The sequence below is a fragment of the Piliocolobus tephrosceles genome, chromosome 4 (genome assembly GCF_002776525.5).
Source record: "Piliocolobus tephrosceles isolate RC106 chromosome 4, ASM277652v3, whole genome shotgun sequence".
Classification (NCBI taxonomy): domain Eukaryota; kingdom Metazoa; phylum Chordata; class Mammalia; order Primates; family Cercopithecidae; genus Piliocolobus; species Piliocolobus tephrosceles.
Genome location: NC_045437.1, coordinates 118,466,978 through 118,484,952, shown reverse-complemented (window position 1 = coordinate 118,484,952; position 17,975 = coordinate 118,466,978). Strand labels below are relative to the sequence as shown.

The 17,975-nt window shown below is 46.6% G+C and overlaps 1 protein-coding gene across 1 annotated transcript in view; it reads right to left on the bottom strand.

Annotated features, from left to right (window-relative positions):
- STK10 (serine/threonine kinase 10) overlaps nt 1–17,975 on the bottom strand; it is a 149,947-nt gene that overhangs the window by 14,986 nt on the left and 116,986 nt on the right. Inside the window, exons 13-16 of the mRNA XM_023218939.3 lie at nt 9,448–9,540; nt 5,744–5,873; nt 2,243–2,367; nt 660–848 (exon numbers count right to left, since the gene is read on the bottom strand). Coding sequence (XP_023074707.1) covers nt 660–848; nt 2,243–2,367; nt 5,744–5,873; nt 9,448–9,540 — 537 coding nt within the window. The remainder of the gene's footprint in view (nt 1–659; nt 849–2,242; nt 2,368–5,743; nt 5,874–9,447; nt 9,541–17,975) is intronic.

Below are 17,975 nucleotides of genomic sequence, written 5' to 3'. Positions count from 1 at the left end.
TTTCAAAAAAAAAAAAAAAGATAAGAGTCTCGCTCTGTCGCTCAGGCTGCAGGGCAATGGTGCAATCTCGGCTCACTGCAGCCTTCCAAGCCATTCTCCTCCCTCAGCCTCCTGAGTAGCTGGGATTACAGGCCCATGCCACCATGCCTAGCTAGTTTTTGTATTTAGTAGAGACAAGGTTTCACCATGTTGGCCATACGGGTCTTGAACTCCTGAACTCAGGGTATCCCCCTGCCTCAGCCTCCCAAAGTGCTGGGATTACAGGCATGAGTCACCACGCCCAGCCTTTTTATTTCGAGACAGTCTTGCTCTGTTGCCCAGGCTGGAGTGCAGTGGCTCAATCTCGGTTCACTGCAACCTCCGCTTCCCAGACTCAAGTGATTCTTCCATCTCGGCCTTCCAAGTAGCCAACACACCTGGCTAATTTTATTATTATTATTTGTAGAGATGGGATTTTGCTATGTTGCCCAGGCTGGTCTCAAACTCCTGGGCTCAAGTGACCCACTCACCTCGGCCTCTCAAAGTGTTGGGTTTACAGACGTGAGCCAGCCTGCATCTTGTTTCATATGCTCCAAAATCGTGTAAGGCCCAGGCCCCCACCAAACCTGGCCCTGCCTGCACCCCAGCACACTGGCAGACCCCGCAGGCCCGGCCCCCACCTGCTTGATCTTCTCGCGCTGCTCGGCTGCGCTGCCCCCGCCGTTGATGTGGAGGCTCTTCTTGTACATGGCCATGCGCGTCTTGCCCTCACTCCTCTGGATCTTGGGCAGCCGCGCCTTTTCCTGCTGCTGCCGCACCTTCAGCTGCTCTATCATGCGCTGGTTGTAGCGCTGCATCTGCTCCCGCTCCTGGAGAGGAATGTCCAGGGGGGCTGGGGTCAGCTGCACTCCAGACTTGGAGTGTGGACACAGGCTAAAGGTCCCCACACGCCACTCAGGGGCCCAGGACCAACGCGGCCCACGATGTTCAACAGAGCAAGGCTTCTGTTATTTTGCTTCTACGCTAATAACATTTTTTTTTGTTCTCACTTTAAAAATTCTTGTTAATAATATCTTGGATTCTTACCTTCTAAATGCCTTTTCATGTAATCAATGATGGCATGCCATCATTAGCTAATATCTCAAAGCAAAATGTACACGAAAGGGGATGGTTTCTCATTAGTGATGGCAGATGTGAATTTATATTTTAAAAAACCCTGATACATTTGAATTTTTTCCTTCCCCTAACACCTATTTGTATTTCAAAGCTTAGCATGGGTATCACCTCCTCCAAGAAGCCTTCCCTGATTTCTTCACCTGGTTGGGTAGCCTTATTCTGAACTCCCATTGCCCTATACTGACTTCCATCACTGCATTTAGATAAGAAACTGGAATTATACACAGCTGCTGTGCATCCAGACCTCGGTTTGTCTGTCACTGTCCCACTATGAAGGCTGAACTGAGACAGACAATTCCCGCAGGAGAGGGTGCTTTGGCCATACAGATCAGGGGCCCTCACCAGCTCTGGGGAGTTCAGGGAAGGCTTCCCGGCAGAGGTGGTGTTTAAGTGGAGACCTAAAAGTAGTTCTGAGGGAATGCACAAGAAAGAGAGAAACAGAGAGAAAATGGAAAGGGAGGACAAGAAGAGGGAAAAGAGAAGAAAGAGGAAAAGAAAGACACACCGGGCGGGCGCGGCGGCTCACGCCTGTAATCCCAGCACTGTGGGAGGCCGAAGCAGGCAGATCACTTGAGGTCAGAGGTTTGAGACCAGCCTGGCCAACAAGGTTAAGCCCAACTCTACTAAAAAAAAAAAAAATACAAAAATTAGCCGGGCATGGTGGTAAGCACCTGTAATCCCAGCTACTTGGGAAGCTGAGGCAGGAGAATCGCTTGAACCCCGGAGGCAGAGGTTGCAGTGAGCCTAGATGGCGCCACTGCACTCCAGCCTGAGCAACAGAGCAAGACTCCACCTCAAAAAAGAAGAAGAAAAAAAAAGACACACACAGCTAGTAACAGAGTCAGCGAGGGAGCTGCTTGGGCCATCGGCTTCCCTGCATGGTTTCTCCTATTCCTGGTCCCTTGAGCTGAAGCAGGACACCCCTGGAGAACCTCTTGGGGCCTCACTGCAGCCAGCCCTGGCTCCTCTTGGGGGGCACTTGTCATCCAAAGTGTGCACCCAAGAGGTGCCCCACCACATCCAGCCTCACGACCCTCCCAGGTCGGCCGGGCAGCAGACCTGAGCCCCACGCCGCTGGCAGCCTCACCTTCTCATGCTTGCGCAGCAGCTCGTGCCGCTGGAGGAAGTACTGGTCTTTGAGCTGCTGCTTCACCAGCTGGTGCCTCTCCTGCAGCTGGTGCTCCTCCATCTCCCACAGGGCTGCTTCCCGGTCTGCGGAGGACATGCCACACACCTGGTGAGGTGCTCACATCCAGAGACCCGACAGGCTCTCTGCCCCGCTCCTCTGCCTGGCCTCCTCATGCTGGAGATCACCAACCTGCTAGGCTCGGGAATCGCCACATGTGCTACCTCATTAGACCATGTTGGCTGACCTGAGCTGAGGCCTAGAAACTTCCTTTAAACCTAAGGAATGATAGCTCCCAGCAGCATGATAGAGCAGGAAGTGCTCAAAGTCAGGAGCCAGAGAAACTGCAGATATAGGCTGGAACCCAGTTCCATCGGTGGGATTAGGAATGGAGAGGTTCTCTAGGCATCAGCTGCCATCTCTGCCAGACGGACACAGCTATACTATGGAGGGAGGGGACGTCCTTGGGAGACACTTTGAAGTGCAATCCACACTGCATCTCTACTTTCCTGATGGGCATGTGGGAAGGGCTCAGATGCAGACCCCATGAAAAAGACAGAATGGCCTCTTGTCACTATTTCCTCCTTTGAAAAACGGGTGAGATCCTCGTCCCCTGTATGTCCCATGCATGCGTTATGCAGACAGTGGCATCTGGCATCTTATCACTGGAGGTCTATTAATCCACCCTTGTGCACAGCACCCGGGTGGGGACCTGGAGTCAAAGGGAGAATCTCATGCCCTTCGAGACAGGAGATTATGCTTGGCTCAGTGCGAATGTTGTTTATTTCACTGCATTCCTGTTCCATGCAAAATGGTATCTGCTTTTGGTATATCAGAATAGTGATTCTGGCTTCCACCCCAAAATCAGAACCACAGTTCCGTAAATAGGGCGGTTCTTACCAACATCATGGGATAGGAAAAGCAAATGAGGGCTTTTCTCAAAACAACTGTGCTCTATTCAGAATATCGAAAACTTAAGAAGCCTGTTTTGCTGATCCACACTAATTAATAAGAGGTTTATGTTGCTTAACTGCACTGGTCATCAAAGGCCTGGAGGAGGCCTGTTTTATAAGCGAGCCAAAAATGGCCCTGGGATATTGGCCTCATGTTGTTTACTTCCTCACAGCAGGCCCGGACCACCAAAAGTCCACAGGCACCAAACTCAAATGTATACCTATCCTCTTGCTATTTCTAAAACATAGTATGTACGGCCAGGCACAGTGGCTCACGCCTATAGACCCAGCATTTTGGGAGGCTGAGGTGGGCAGATTGCTTGAGCCCAGGAACTTGAGACCAGCCTGGGCAAAATGGCAAAACCCTGTCTCAACTAAAAATACAAAAATTAGCTGGGTGTGGTGGCGTGCACCTGTAATCACAGCTACTCAGAAGCCTACGGCACGAGAATCACTTGAACAGGGGAGGCAGAGGCTGCAGTGAGCCAGTATTGTGCCACTGCACTCCAGCCTGGGTGACAGAGTGAGACTTGGTCTCAAAAAACAAAAACAAAAACAAAACCCATGTGTATAGCTACAGAAAAAAGCTCAAACAGGGCCAGGCACGGTGGCTCACGCCTGTAATCCTAGCACTTTGGGAGGCCGAGGCAGGCAGATCACGAGGTCAGGAAATCGAGACCATCCTGGCTAACATGGTGAAACCCCGTCTCCACTAAAAATACAAAAAATTAGCTGGATGTGGTGGTGCAAACCTGTAATCATCCCAGCTATGAAGGAGGCTGAGACAGAAGAACTGCTTGAACCTGGGAGGTGGAGGTTGCAGTGAGCCAAGATTGTGCCACTGCACTCCAGCCTGGATGACACAGTGAGACTCCATCTCCAAAAAAAAAAAAAAAAAAAAAAGTTCAAACCAAGCAGATATTTAGCCATTTGGAGCCTGCCTACTTTGCATACCGCATGAAACTGCACCTAACATCTGCTAGTCATAGAGAAAATAGACCCAAGGGCTCCAGAAAGACCCCGAGCCACAGCTGCCCTTTCCAGTTTTCTGACCTAGAGATGCCCCATCTGAGCTCCCCACACTGGACGACATCATCTAGACATGTGAGCCCCCTCTCAGGTCCCCTTCTTGCCCAAGAGTTCTTTTGCCTTCTTCCCCTGCTGGATGGTGGCCTGCACCGTCAACTCTAGAAGGCCTCATTCTGTAAGGGACCCCCTCAGCGTGTAAACCTGTCAAAATGCCCCCCAAGCAAAGTTGCTTGTATGCTACTGCCATCTTGTGGTCATTTATTTTTTTCTCAATCAGCCCTGAAATGCCTGGCTTCCTGATATTGTCATCCGAGGCCCAGCTCTATCACCCATGAACTGTGCAACCTCAGTGCTATGATCTGAATGTTTCCATCCCCTCCAAATGTGTATGTTGAAATCTTAACCCCTGAAGTGAGGGTATTAGGAGGTGGGGCCTTTTGGGAGGTGATTAGGTCATAAGGGTGGAGCCCTTGTGAATAGAATTAGTGCCTTTTTATTAATAAAAGAGACCCCAGGCTGGGCACGTTGGCTTATGCCTGTAATCCCAGCACTTTGGGAGGCCGAGGCAGGCAGATCACTTGAGCCCAGGACTTTGAGACCAGCCTGGACAACACAGAAGACCCCATTTATACAAAAAACACAAATTAGCCAAGTGTGGTAGCACATGCCTGTAGTCCCAGCTACCTGGGAGGCTGAGGTGGGAGGACTGCTTGAGCCTCAGAGGCAGAGGTCACAGTGAGCCATGACTGTGCCACTGCACTCCAGCCTTGGCCACAGAGCAAGACCCCGTCTCAAAACAAAACAAAACAAAACAAAACATACAAAAAACTACAAAACCCCAAAAACCCAGAGACCCCAGAGCTAGTCTCCCCTCCGCTATGTGAGGATACAGGGAGAAGGTGCCATCTATGAAGCAGAGAGTAAGCCCTCCCCAGACCACACATGTGCTGGCACCTTGACTGTGATTTCCCAGCCTCCAGAAGTGTGAGAAACGAACGTCTGTTGTTGATAAGCCACCCAGTCAGTGGTATTTTGTTAGAGCAGCTGACTCTCCAGGCCTCAGTTTCCTCATCTACACAAATGGGGATAACCCAGGCCCTGCCCCACAGTGTTAGGTGAGGATTCGGTGAGATAAAGGTGGAAAAATGGACTGGCACATGGCCTGGCAGACTGGTTGCCCAGTCCCTGCCAAGCTGTCTCCACCTCCCGTAAACCCAGCTCACTTATTAACCTACTCTATGCCTGTTCCTTTCTTCTCTTGACTTCTGGAATAATGTCAAATAGTCTTGGTGACAACTGGTGTCCTTGTCTCGTTCCTTACTTCAGTGGGGGTTTTCCCCAGGTTTCACCATGAAGAATGATGTTTAGTTGTGGGGATGGAGAAGGCCTGGGAGGTTTTTCTTGCCCACCCCACTTCCCAGGGCTGGGATGTCCACAGTGACTCTGGGCCAAGACAGCGCTGCCACTCGCACGCCCCCACCTCGAAGGAGCTCCTGCTTCTTCATGAGGCACTCGCGTTCCTTGCCACAGATCTCCCGCCTGTTGTCGGTGGTGAGCCTCTTCATGGCCAGCTCCAGGTCCTCCTTCTGCTTGGCTACAAAGTCCCGGTCCTGTGGTGAGAGAGGAGGACAGGCCTTTATCCTGAGCTGGCTTGGGCACCTCAATGTCTCTTCCTATTATGGAAGAAAAGCCTGCGTGATCAGAGAAGAAAATTCAGAAACAGAAAAGAAATTAGTGGAGGGGAAATTTGAGAGAGACTTAGAGACACAACAACCAATTTCAACACGTGGGCTTCATCTGGATCCTGGATCAAAGAACAATTTTTTTTTTTTTTTTTTTGAGATGGAGTCTCGGTCTATCACCAGGGATGGAGTGCGGTGGCACAATCTCGGCTCACTGCAATCTCCGCCTCCCAGGTTCAAGCGATTCTCCTGCCTCAGCCTCCTGAGTAGCTGGGATTACAGGCGTGTACCACCACACCTGGCTAATTTTTGTATTTTTAGTAGAGACGGGGTTTCACCATGTTCGCCAGGCTAGTCTCGAACACCTAACCTCGTGATCTGCCTGTCTCGGCCTCCCAAAGTACTGGGATTACAGGCTGAGCCACTGTGCCTGGCCAATGTTTTTTTTTTAAAGGATGACATTCATGAAACAATTGGAAACTGGAATACTGACATATTATGTTGTTCAGCAATTACGGTTGAATTTGCTAGGTGTGTTTATGGTATGGTAGTTATTTCTCTGACGTTTGACAGGTAAAATAATATGATGTCTGGGATTTGATTAAAAATAATACCTTGGGGTCAGGAAGTGAATGAGTGGGCATGAGGTGATATTACTGAGATTAGGAGATAGGTATATGGTGGTTCATTATGCCATTATACCTATTCCTATGTTTCTTTTCTTTTCTTTCTTATATTTATTTATTTATTTATTTATTTATTTATTTATTTATTTATTTATTTATTTATTTATTTATTTATTTTTTGAGAGACAGAGCCTCGCTCTGTCACCCAGGCTGGAGTGCAATGGCATGATCTCGGCTCACTGCAACCTTGGCCTCCCAGGTTCAAGTGATTCTCCCATCTCAGCTTCCTGAGTAGCTGGGACTACAGGTGCGCACTACCATGCCCGGCTAACTTTTGTATTTTTAGTAAAGACGGGGTTTCACCATGTTGGCCAGGCTGGTCTTGAATTCCTGGCCTCAAGTGATCTGCCCACCTTGGCCTCCCTATTCCTATGTTTTTAATTTTCCATAATAAAGAGTAAAAAGAAATTAAAATAAAAAAATTTAGAAACCACAGAATTAGTAAAACTCTCCACTCATCCTATCACCCAGAGTTGGCAACTGTATGTCTCTACAAGTGTATTTATAGCTGTTGTTATTGTTGTGTTACAAAAATTATTAAAAAGGGCTCAAAGAGATTATGTGAGCACCCAAGTTCACAGCAGCATTATTCACAATAGTCAAGGGATGAAAACAGCCCACGTGTCCGTCCACAGATAAATGGATAAACATCATGTGTTATATCCATACAATGGAATATTATTCAGCCTTAAAAAGGAAGGAAATTCTGACACATGCAACAACATGGATGAACCTTGAGGACATTACACTAGATGAAATAAGCCAATCATAAAACGACAAATATTCTATGATTCCACTTATATGAGGTACCTAGAATAGTCAAATTCATAGCGAAAGCAGAATAAAGTTAGCAAGGGTTGGAGGAGAAGAAATGGAGAGTTACGGTTTGATGGGTGCAGAGTTTCAGTTTTACAAGATGAGAGAGTTCTGGGGATAGATGGTAGTGATGGCCGCACAGTGAGACCATGCTTAACACCGCTATGTTGTACACCTAATAATGGGAAAGATGGTATATTTTATGTTATGACTATTTTACCACAGTTTTAAACAATTATTTTAAAAAATCTTGGCTGGGCGCAGTGGCTCAAGCCTGTAATCCCAGCACTTTGGGAGGCTGAGACGGGTGGATCACGAGGTCAGGAGTTCGAGACCATCCTGGCTAACACGGTGAAACCCCATCTCTACTAAAAATACAAAAAACTAGCCGGGCGAGGTGGCGGGCGCCTGTAGTCCCAGCTACTCAGGAGGCTGAGGCAGGAGAATGGCGTAAACCCGGGAGGCGGAGCTTGCAGTGAGCTGAGATCCGGCCACTGCACTCCAGCCGGGGCGAAGGAGCGACCCTCCGTCTCAAAAAAAAAAAAAAAAAAACTGGGAGGAAACTCCCACTTTTGAAACTCCATCTCAAATAAATAATGTGATCTTCTATCATATGTGTTTCAATGGCTGAAAAATTTCATGCTATGGATGTTTTTTATCCAATAAACAACACGGTATTTCCAGGTGTTATGTATTTTTAAAGTAGTGCTGCTTCATATTCTGGTAGTTAAGTGTTTGTGAACCTCTGTGATGACTCCTTCAGGATTTTTAGATTCCCTCAGGATTTCTAGAAGCAGAAAATCCAAGCCAAAAAATGTGCGTATCTTCAAAGCTCTCCATGCAACTGCCTCCTCCAGGCTACACCATCTACTGTCCCTCTGCGTGGACCCGGGCCTGTGTGCCCCGCCTCACCAGTCCGCAGTCTCTTCCTAATTGCGCTGTAACAGGACAGCTCATAGGGTGTTCCAGAGAGAACACAAGCTTGAGGCCTCGACCCCCTCCCCGACTGTGAACTTAGCAATGTCACCTCTCTCGGTCTTTGTTTCCTCTTCTGTGAATGGGAAAATGAACAGCTCCTACCATGGTAAGCTATGAACGCTGAACCAGGTAACGTAGAAAGCATTTGTAAATGTGGACTCAAAGATTCTCTCTGCTTTGGAGGCTGAGGAAGCAGAACACACAAAGACCCCCTCGTGGGGAAAACGGGAGCATTCCAGCACAGGATGAAAAGGAGGCTGGGGAGGCCAGCCAGGGCACAGCAAAGAGGCAGCGCTTATCTTAGGGACAATGCGGGAGCCAATGAAGGCTTTTAAGGCACAGGGCTGTGGGGGGAAGGGTGCTGTTATCAGATTTGGAATTCAAATTGATCACACCTGCAGGCAGAAAAGAAGAAACTGCAGGGGAAAAACAGCAACAGGAAGCCTCGCTGGGAGGCCACTGGACAGTGGCTGGGGGGTCATGGAGATGGTGACAAGTTGATAGATCCAGAGACAGGAGATAAGAAACATACATACCATGCTTCAGGAGGTGATGAAGGACTGGAGGGAAAGGAGGGGTCAGGAATGATGGGCCAGAAAGGAAGGAAAATGGCACCCTTCAGAGCATGACAGGACTAGGTCTGGGACATCATGAGTTTGATGTCCTTTAGACTTAAAGATGCCAAGAGGGCAGGGGAATATACTGGGTTGGTCAACAAGATGTGACTTACAAATAAATAACCCTAAAACAAGGTAGGAGGTGCTAAGGGTTTGGGAGGGTGGTCAATGTAGAGTGTTGGGGTATCCAGAGATGGAAGAGCTCACTTCCAGTTGGAGGCAAGGCAATCAAGGAAGGCTGCATGGAAGAGGGGATAATGGGGCCATGAAGGATGAGGCCAGATTTAGGTATTCAGAACAGGGTATTTGAGGGGCAGTGACTGGGCAAAGGCAGAGAGGGGGCCTGGTCACCATTCCAGGTCTCACACCAGTCCCTGCACTCCACAGCTGAGGCCAGGGACTCACAAGAAGCTGCTTTTTCTGCGTATGCTCCTCCATCTTTTGCTTCATGCTCTCCTTCCGCTGCTGTCGGGGGAGCTTCTCCACCTCGTTCTTCACCTGCAACAGAGACAGCAGAGAGGGGCTGGGTCAGGGTCCTCTCCATGCTTCCTGCAGTATATTCTTCAACCCAGAACTCCTGGGCCAGAGACTGGGGAAGAGGCTCAGCGTTGCGGGGCCAGCACCCTATGCGGCTCCCACCAAACCCCTCTGAGCAGGTGCCTCACACTGGCCTACTCCTGCCTGCCAGTGGTTTCAGCTTCCAACGCCCCTAGAGTGGGCAGGTGCTGTTTTCAGCTGCGTGGTATCCTCCCTCCTCTTCTGGTAACAGCGCCCGGATTCCTGCAGGGCAGTGTTTCTCAACCTTTTTTAAAAATTACAGTCCCCACAGAAGTTCTTTTAGACATTTTTTCCTAATCCCTCTCGCCCCATGAAATTAGTCCAACAGACAATACTATCAATCTGATAAACCACTGTCACATCTCAGGTATTTGGCTTCCTTTGCGGTAATATTAGCCTGGCTGAGAATGCATATCTTGTTTTTTTGAGATGGAATCAAGCAATTCTCCCGCCTCAACCTCCACCACACCCAGCTAATTTTTGTATTTATAGTAGAGATGGGGTTTCACCATGTTGGCCAGGCTGGTCTCAAACTGCTGACCTCAAGTGATCTGCCTGCCTTGGCCTCCCAAAGTGCAGGGATTATAGGCGTGTGCCACCGCGCCCGGCCAAGAATGCATACTTTAGTATCCCCCTTGTCAGTCCCTGAGGTCCAGGTGAACTGACACCCCTGCCCCCACTGGCCCTGGGCTGAGCATCTGATCCAGGCTGGCCAAGCAGCACATTCCATGCCCTCAGCCTCAGGAACTGATTCAGAGATAAGCATGTGACCCTCACTGGTCCTGTGCGAACTTTGGGACGTTTGCTGGAACGACTGAAGGAAAGCTACCTGCTGTCCTCTGGGGTTGTTAAACTGGGGGGATGAAGGCCAAGGTGAGTCACCTTGTCACCCCTGGAGGGGACTGCCTGAGACGAACTCGATGCAGGGAAGCAATGCCAAGAGAGGAGAAAGAAGAATTCCTGGCAACACTCCTGCCCTCCTGGTCAGACGCCAGCAAGTATTCTTTCCTCCTTAAGCCGGCTGGGATTGGGTTTCTGTCTTTTGTAACAAGAGGGAGAAGAGATCCATGCCACTTCTCTCTAAGGACCCTGGAGTTGTGACACTTCTCTCTAAGGACCCTGGAGTTCCTCAGACATTTCCTTCCCGAGAAACCCACACCTTTACAGGTGCCTAATAACCCAAAACCTGCAATGACAGAGGGCTCTTAGGAGCATCTGATGGGGGAAAACTCCTGCCTGTGATCAAAAAAAGAACATTCTGGGGAGTTCTGGCATGGTGAGGTAAGCCAAGACAGGCTGTGTCTCCTGATAATTACAGTGAAAACACTGCATCAAATATGGAAGCAACTACTCGACGACTCTGAAAACCAAACAAAGGCAGGTGACATGAAGGAGAGTCAAAATTTGCAGACAAGACTGGTAAAGGGGATAAGTTTCCTATTTTTTTTTTTATCCTTTTGCTCTCCTGGCTTTGCACCAATCCCAGACCTGCTCAGTGGTGCAGTAGAAAAGCTGGCTAAAACTCCATAAGAAACCTTGTATTTCTGGCCAGAGAATCAGGAAAAGAGGCCTGTGTAGTCCAGTGAGTATGGGATGAATCCCAAAGAGAAGGGCACAGAAGGCCAGGCGTAGTGGCTCACACCTGTATTCCCAGCACTTTGGGAGGCCAAGAAAAGTGGATCACTTGAGGTCAGGAATTCAAGACCAGCTTGGGCAACATGGTGAAATCCCATCTCTACTAAAAATACAAAAATTAGCCGGGCGTGGTGGTACATGCCTGTAATCCCAGCTCCTCGGGAAGGAGGCACGAGAATCACTTGAACTCAGGAGGCGGAGTCTGCAGTGAGCCAAGATCGCACCACTGAACTCCAGCCTGAATGACAGAGCGAGACTCCATCTCAGAAAAAAAAGAGAAGAGCGCAGGAAAAGGGAAATTCCTAATTCTGTGTGTAAACACAGAGATTCACCCCTGAGCTAAGCATGAGTGAGACAGGTGCCAAGCAGTATAGCAGAAAACCAAAGAAGCAAAGACCTAACTAAACTAAGACTGAAACCACTACCCACAGAAGATCACACAGAACCTGTGGTCTACAGGGTTTCCTGTTAAACAAAAAACATCTATATTCTCCAAAAGATTATAATACAGACCCACAGTCTACAGAACATAACACTAAAATATCAAGGATAGCCAGGCGCGGTGGCTCACGCCTGTAATCCCAGCACTCTGGGAGGCTGGGTGGATCACCTGAGCTCAGGAGTTCGAGACCAACCTGGGCAACATGGCAAAACCCCATCTCTACAGAAAATATTAATACAAAAAACTAGCTGGGTGTGGTGCCAGTGCACCTGTAGTCTCAGCTACTCAGGAGGCTGAAGTGGGAGGATCACTTTAGCCCAGGAGGTTGAGGCTGCAGTGGGCTGTGACTGTACCACTGGACTCCAGCCTGGGCAACAGAGCAAGAAGCAAGACCCTGTCTCTAAATAGATAGATAGATAGATAGATAGATAGATAGATAGATAGATAGAATAAAATGTCAAGGAAACAATAAAAAAATTACTCTGCATACAAAGAACCAGAAAATAGAACCAATTTTCAAAGAAAAAGACAATCAATAGATGTCAGCTCTGGGATGATACAGATGTTGCAGAAAGAAACTTTAAAGCAGCTACTATAACTATACTCCATGAGGTAAAGCCCTTTAATATTTCAAATATGGAAAGATGAAAGTTCACAGCACAGAAAAACTATTTTTTTTTTTTTGAAACAGAGTCTCGCGCTGTCGCCCAGCCTAGAGTGCAATGGTGCGATCTCCGCTCACTGCAACCTCCACCTCCTGGGCTCAAGTGATTCTCCTGTCTCAGCCTCCAGAATAACTGGGATTACAGGCACCCAAATAACTGGGTTATTTGGGTGCCTGGCTAATTTTTGTATTTTTAGCAGAGATGGGGTTTCACCATGTTGGCCAGGCTGGTCTTGAACTCCTGACCTCAAGTGATCCACCCGCCTTGGCCCAGCACTTTGGGAGGTTGAGGCAGGTGGATCCCAAGGTCAGGAATTTAAGACCAGACTGGCCAAGATGGTGAAACCCCATCTCTACTAAAAATATTTTTAAAATTAGCTGGATGTGGTGATGGGCGCCTATAATCCCAGCTACTCAGGAGGCTGAGGCAGAGAACTGCTTGAACCCAGGAGGCACACGTTGCAGTGAGCCGAGATCACACCACTGCACTCCAGCCTGGGTGACAAGGGAAGACTCCATCTCAAAAAAAAAAAAAAGTACCAAAATTAAAGAACAGGAAGAATACGTATGTCTAGTGGAACTATCCTTCAGAAATGAAAGCAAAATAAAGACATTTTCAGATGAAGGAAAGTAGGAAACTTTGTGGTCGGGAAGAAAGGCTACACTGGAAGTTCTTCAGGTTAAAAAGAAGTGAGCTGAGGAGAAAACTTGTATCTTCAGTAAAAAGAAAGAGTGACAGAAATGGTAAATATCCGGATAAACATAGTGAACAATTTTTCCCTTAAGATCTTTAAAATCTCAATGACCATTTAAAGCAAAAGTAGTCACATTGTCTGGTATGGTTTTTAATATATGTAGATATAATACATTATCCGTGATAGGCCAAGTGTGGTGGCTCAAGCCTGTAATGCCAGCACTTTGGGAGGCTGAGGTGGCCGGATTGCTTGAGGCCAGGCAAGACCAGCCTGGCCAACATGGTGAAACCCTGTCCCTAGGCATGAGAAGTGCTTGAACCCAGGAGGCAGAGGTTGCAGTCAGCGGAGATCATATCATTACACTCCAGCCTGGGCAAAAGAGCAAGACTCTGTCTCAAAAAAAAAAAAAAAGGCCGGCCGGGCGCGGTGGCTCAAGCCTGTAATCCCAGCACTTTGGGAGGCCGAGACGGGCGGATCACGAGGTCAGGAGATCGAGACCATCCTGGCTAACACTGTGAAACCCCGTCTCTACTAAAAAATACAAAAAACTAGCCGGGCGAGGTGGCGGGCGCCTGTAGTCCCAGCTACTCGGGAGGCTGAGGCAGGAGAATGGCATAAACCCGGGAGGCGGAGCTTGCAGTGAGCTGAGATCCGGCCACTGCACTCCAGCCTGGGCGATAGAGGGAGACTCCGTCTCAAAAAAAAAAAAAAAAAGGCCAAAAATGTGACAATTATAACAAAATTGAGAAAGTATCAAGAAATGTACATGGTTGTAAAGGTACATTTTACTTAAAGAATTACAATATCAACTCTAAATAGATGCTGAGATAGGTAGGTATATTATAACGCCCCAGAGCAACCATTAAACACACACACACACACAAAGATAAACTAATTCGTGAAGTTAAAAATATTCAAATACTCCAAAAGGAGGTAGGAAGATGGGGAAGAGAGGAACAAAAACCAAAGGCGACAAAACAGGTAATAATTTAATTAAATATAAATGGCATAAACACATCTATTAAAAAACAAAGACTTTCAGATGGGATTTAAAAAAATGAAAGCACAACTATATGCTGTCAACAAGAAACGCATATTAAATATAAAGATTTAGACAGGTTAAATTGAAAGGACGGGAAAAGATACTGTATGCAAATACTTATCAAAAGAAAGTAGGATTGGCTGTTTATTAGACAAGGCAGACTTCAGAACAAGGAATATTATCAGGAATAATGATGGGCATTATATAATAAAAGGAAGAGTCAGTTCAGTAAGAAAATATGAATATTTTAGTCTTAGCTAAAGTCTAGGAGGCTGAGGATCCCTTGAGCCCAGGGATTTGAGGGCAGTCTGGGCAACACAGTGAGACTTACACTGCAAAAAAAATAAACAAATAAATAAATAAAAGAAAATGTGACTATTTAAAATAACAAAATAATTTCAAAAATGTGAAACAAAAGCTGACAGGACTGAATGAGAAATAGACAAATCCACAATTACAGTTGGAGATGTTAACATTCCTTTCTTGGCAGCCAGTAGAACAAGTGGTCAGAAAATCAGTAAGAATACAGAAGACCTGAACAATACTATCAATTAACTTGATCTCCTTGACATTTTTAGAATACTCCACTCAGCAACAGTAGAATACACATCCTTTTCAAGTGCACACGGAACACTCAGTAACACAGACCACATCCCAGACCATAAAACAAGCCATAACACATTTTTAAAAATTGAAATCTTAAAAAATATATAGGCCAGGCATGGTGGCTCACGCCTGTAATCCCAGTACTTTGGGAGGCTGAGGCACGTGGATCACCTGGGGTCAAGAGTTCAAGACCAGCCTGGTCAACATGGTGAAACCCTGACTCTACTAAAAATACAAAAATTAGCTGGGTGTTGCGGCACGTGCCTGTAATCCCAGCTACTTGGGGGGCTGAGGCAGGAGAATCACTTGAACCCAGGAAGCAGAGGTTGCAGTGAGCCAAGATCATGCCATTGTACTCCAGCCTGGGGAACAAGAGCAAAATTCCATTTCAAAAAAATAAATAAATAAATAAATAAATAAATAAATATATATATATATATATAATATATATGTTATTTGATTTGATCATAATGAAATCAAACTAAAAAACAAGAGAAAGATATGAGAGCCCCAAAACATTTTAAAATTAAACAATAAGCTTTTAAATAACCTGGGTCAAAGAGGAAGTTGCAAAGGAAATTAAAAAGTAATTGGTATTGAATAAAAATGAAAATACAACATATAAAGATTTGTGGAATGAAGCTACAACAGTGCTCCATTTATAGCATTAAGTAAAATTTATGGCATTAAGTCCTTAAAGAATAGTCTCAAATCAATGTTCTAAATGAGCGTCTACATTAAGAAATCATAAAAAGAAGAGCAATTTAAACCCAAGCCTAATATAACAGCAGAAATCAATAACAATGAAAAGAAAAATAAATGAAACCAAAAGCTGGTTCTTTGAGAAGGTCAAAAAATTAATAAACAATTAGTCAGACTGACAGGGAAGCAGGAGGAGAGGAAAAGGAGGAGGAGGAGGAGGAGGAGAAGACGACAATACAAAATACCAGTATGAGGGATGAAAGAAAGAACATCCGCCGGGCGCGGTGGCTCAAGCCTGTAATCCCAGCACTTTGGGAGGCCGAGACGGGCGGATCACGAGGTCAGAAGATCAAGACCACCCTGGCTAACACGGTGAAACCCCATCTCTACTAAAAATACAAAAAACTAGCCGGGCGAGGTGGCGGGCGCCTGTAGTCCCAGCTACTCGGTAGGCTGAGGCAGGAGAATGGCGTAAACCCGGGAGGCGGAGCTTGCAGTGAGCTGAGATCACGCCACTGCACTCCAGCCTGGGCGACAGAGCGAGACTCCGTCAGAAAAGAAAGAAAGAAACAAACAAACAAAGAAAGAGAAAGAAAGAGAGAAAGAAAGGAAAGGAAGGAAAGGAAAGGAAGGAAGGGAAGGAAAGGAAGGACATCACTACAGATGCTACAGGCATTCAAAGGATAGTTAGGAAATATCTAATGCCAACTAGCCTGTCTAACATGGTGAGAGCCCGTGTCTACTAAAAATACAAAAAAATTAGCCGGGCGGGGTGGCACGCACCTGTAATCCCAGCTACTCAGGAGGCTGAGGCAGGAGAATCGCTTGAACCTGGGAGGCAGAGGTTGCAGTGAGCTGAGATTGTACCACTGCACTCCAGCCTGGGCGACAGAGTGAGACTCTCTCAAAAAAAAAAAAAAAAAAGAGAAAAGAAATAGGTATTGGAAGGCCATGTAACAAGGAAAAGTTAAAAAATAAAAAAAATTAAAAAGAAGAAATAGATAACTAAAACTGAGGCAGGATAGGTAGTCAAAAAAAATGACCAGGTTCTCTGGACACAGCCACTATGGGGACCATACGGTCAACACCATAAGCCTCAGCATTCTCACTGTAATTGAGCTCATTCAAGCACAGCTATCTTCAGTAGGGAATTTTCCCTGTAGAGAGCATGCACATTTTGATTCTACCTGTCCTCAGACTGACTCTTTGTTCATTATTAATAGTAAAAAACACACCCCAGGTAGAGGTTTAAGATGCTAATGAGACAGTGACATACGAGCAAGCACGTACAGCTACTGCACATGCGCACTCAGAGGACCACACAGAACATGCTTCCTGGCAACACCTGAATCATCATGTAAGACTCCCATTAAAAGAGTCTCCCTCGTGCCAGTCTTTGCTGTCTCATCCTTATAAGCAGCCCACTCTGAATTCTCTCTCTCTCAGGGTATACTGTCTATTCTATACCTAACTTTCAAAATACGATTTTTCTTTTGCAATAAACGACTCTATGCTGCAGCTCCTTTGCTGTGTGTCTCATGTTTAAATTCCTTAAAGCCAAGAAGACAAGAACCAAGGTATCACAACAGCTGTCAACAAAACCAGATCAACATCCCTTATGACCACAGAGCCCAAAATCCTCACCAAAATGTCAGCAAATTGAGTCCCATAATATAGAAAAAGGAAAATATACAATAACCAAGTGGTTCTTACCCCAAAAAGGCAAAGCTGATGCAATATTTTAAAATCAAGCAACATAATTTATATCAACAGACTAACAGAAGAAAAACCGTATGATTATATCAATTGATGTATGAAACCCATTTGATAAAATTCAACGCCTATTCATAATAAAATCGATTAGCATACTAGGAATAGGAGACTTTAAAAAATTTTTTTCTTTTCTTTTTTGATACAGAGTCTCGCTCTGTCACCCAGGCTGGAGTGCAGTGGCGTAATCTCAGCTCACTGCAAGCTCCGCCTCCCAGGTTCACGCCTTTCTCCTGCCTCAGCCTCCCGAGTAGCTGGGACTACAGGCATCCGCCACAACGCCCGGCTAATTTTTTGTATTTTTAGTAGAGACGGGGTTTTACCATGTTAGCCAGGATGGTCTCGATCTCCTGACCCTGTGATCCACCCACCTCGGCCTCCCAAAGTGCTGGGATTACAGGCGTGAGCCACCACGCCCGGCCTCTTTTCCTTCTTTTTAACCTCAGCTTCTGCATCTGTAGAAAGAGACTTTCTTAATCCGATGAGGGCAGCTATAAAAAGTCCTATTGCTAACATCATACTTAATGATGAAATATTGAATGCCTTCCCCTTAAAATGGGGAACAAGGCAAAGATGTCCTCTCTACTATTCCTACTCAACATCCTCCTGGAGGTCCTGGCTAGCACAATAAAGCAATAAAAAAAATAAAAAGCGCTGGGTGCGGTGGCTCACGCCTGTAATCCCAGCACTTTGGGAGGCCGAGGCAGGTGGATCACGAGGTCAGGAGATCGAGACCAACCTGGCTAACACGGTGAAACCCTGTCTCTACTAAAAATACAAAAAATCAGCCGGGAGTGGTGGCGGGTGCCTGTAGTCCCA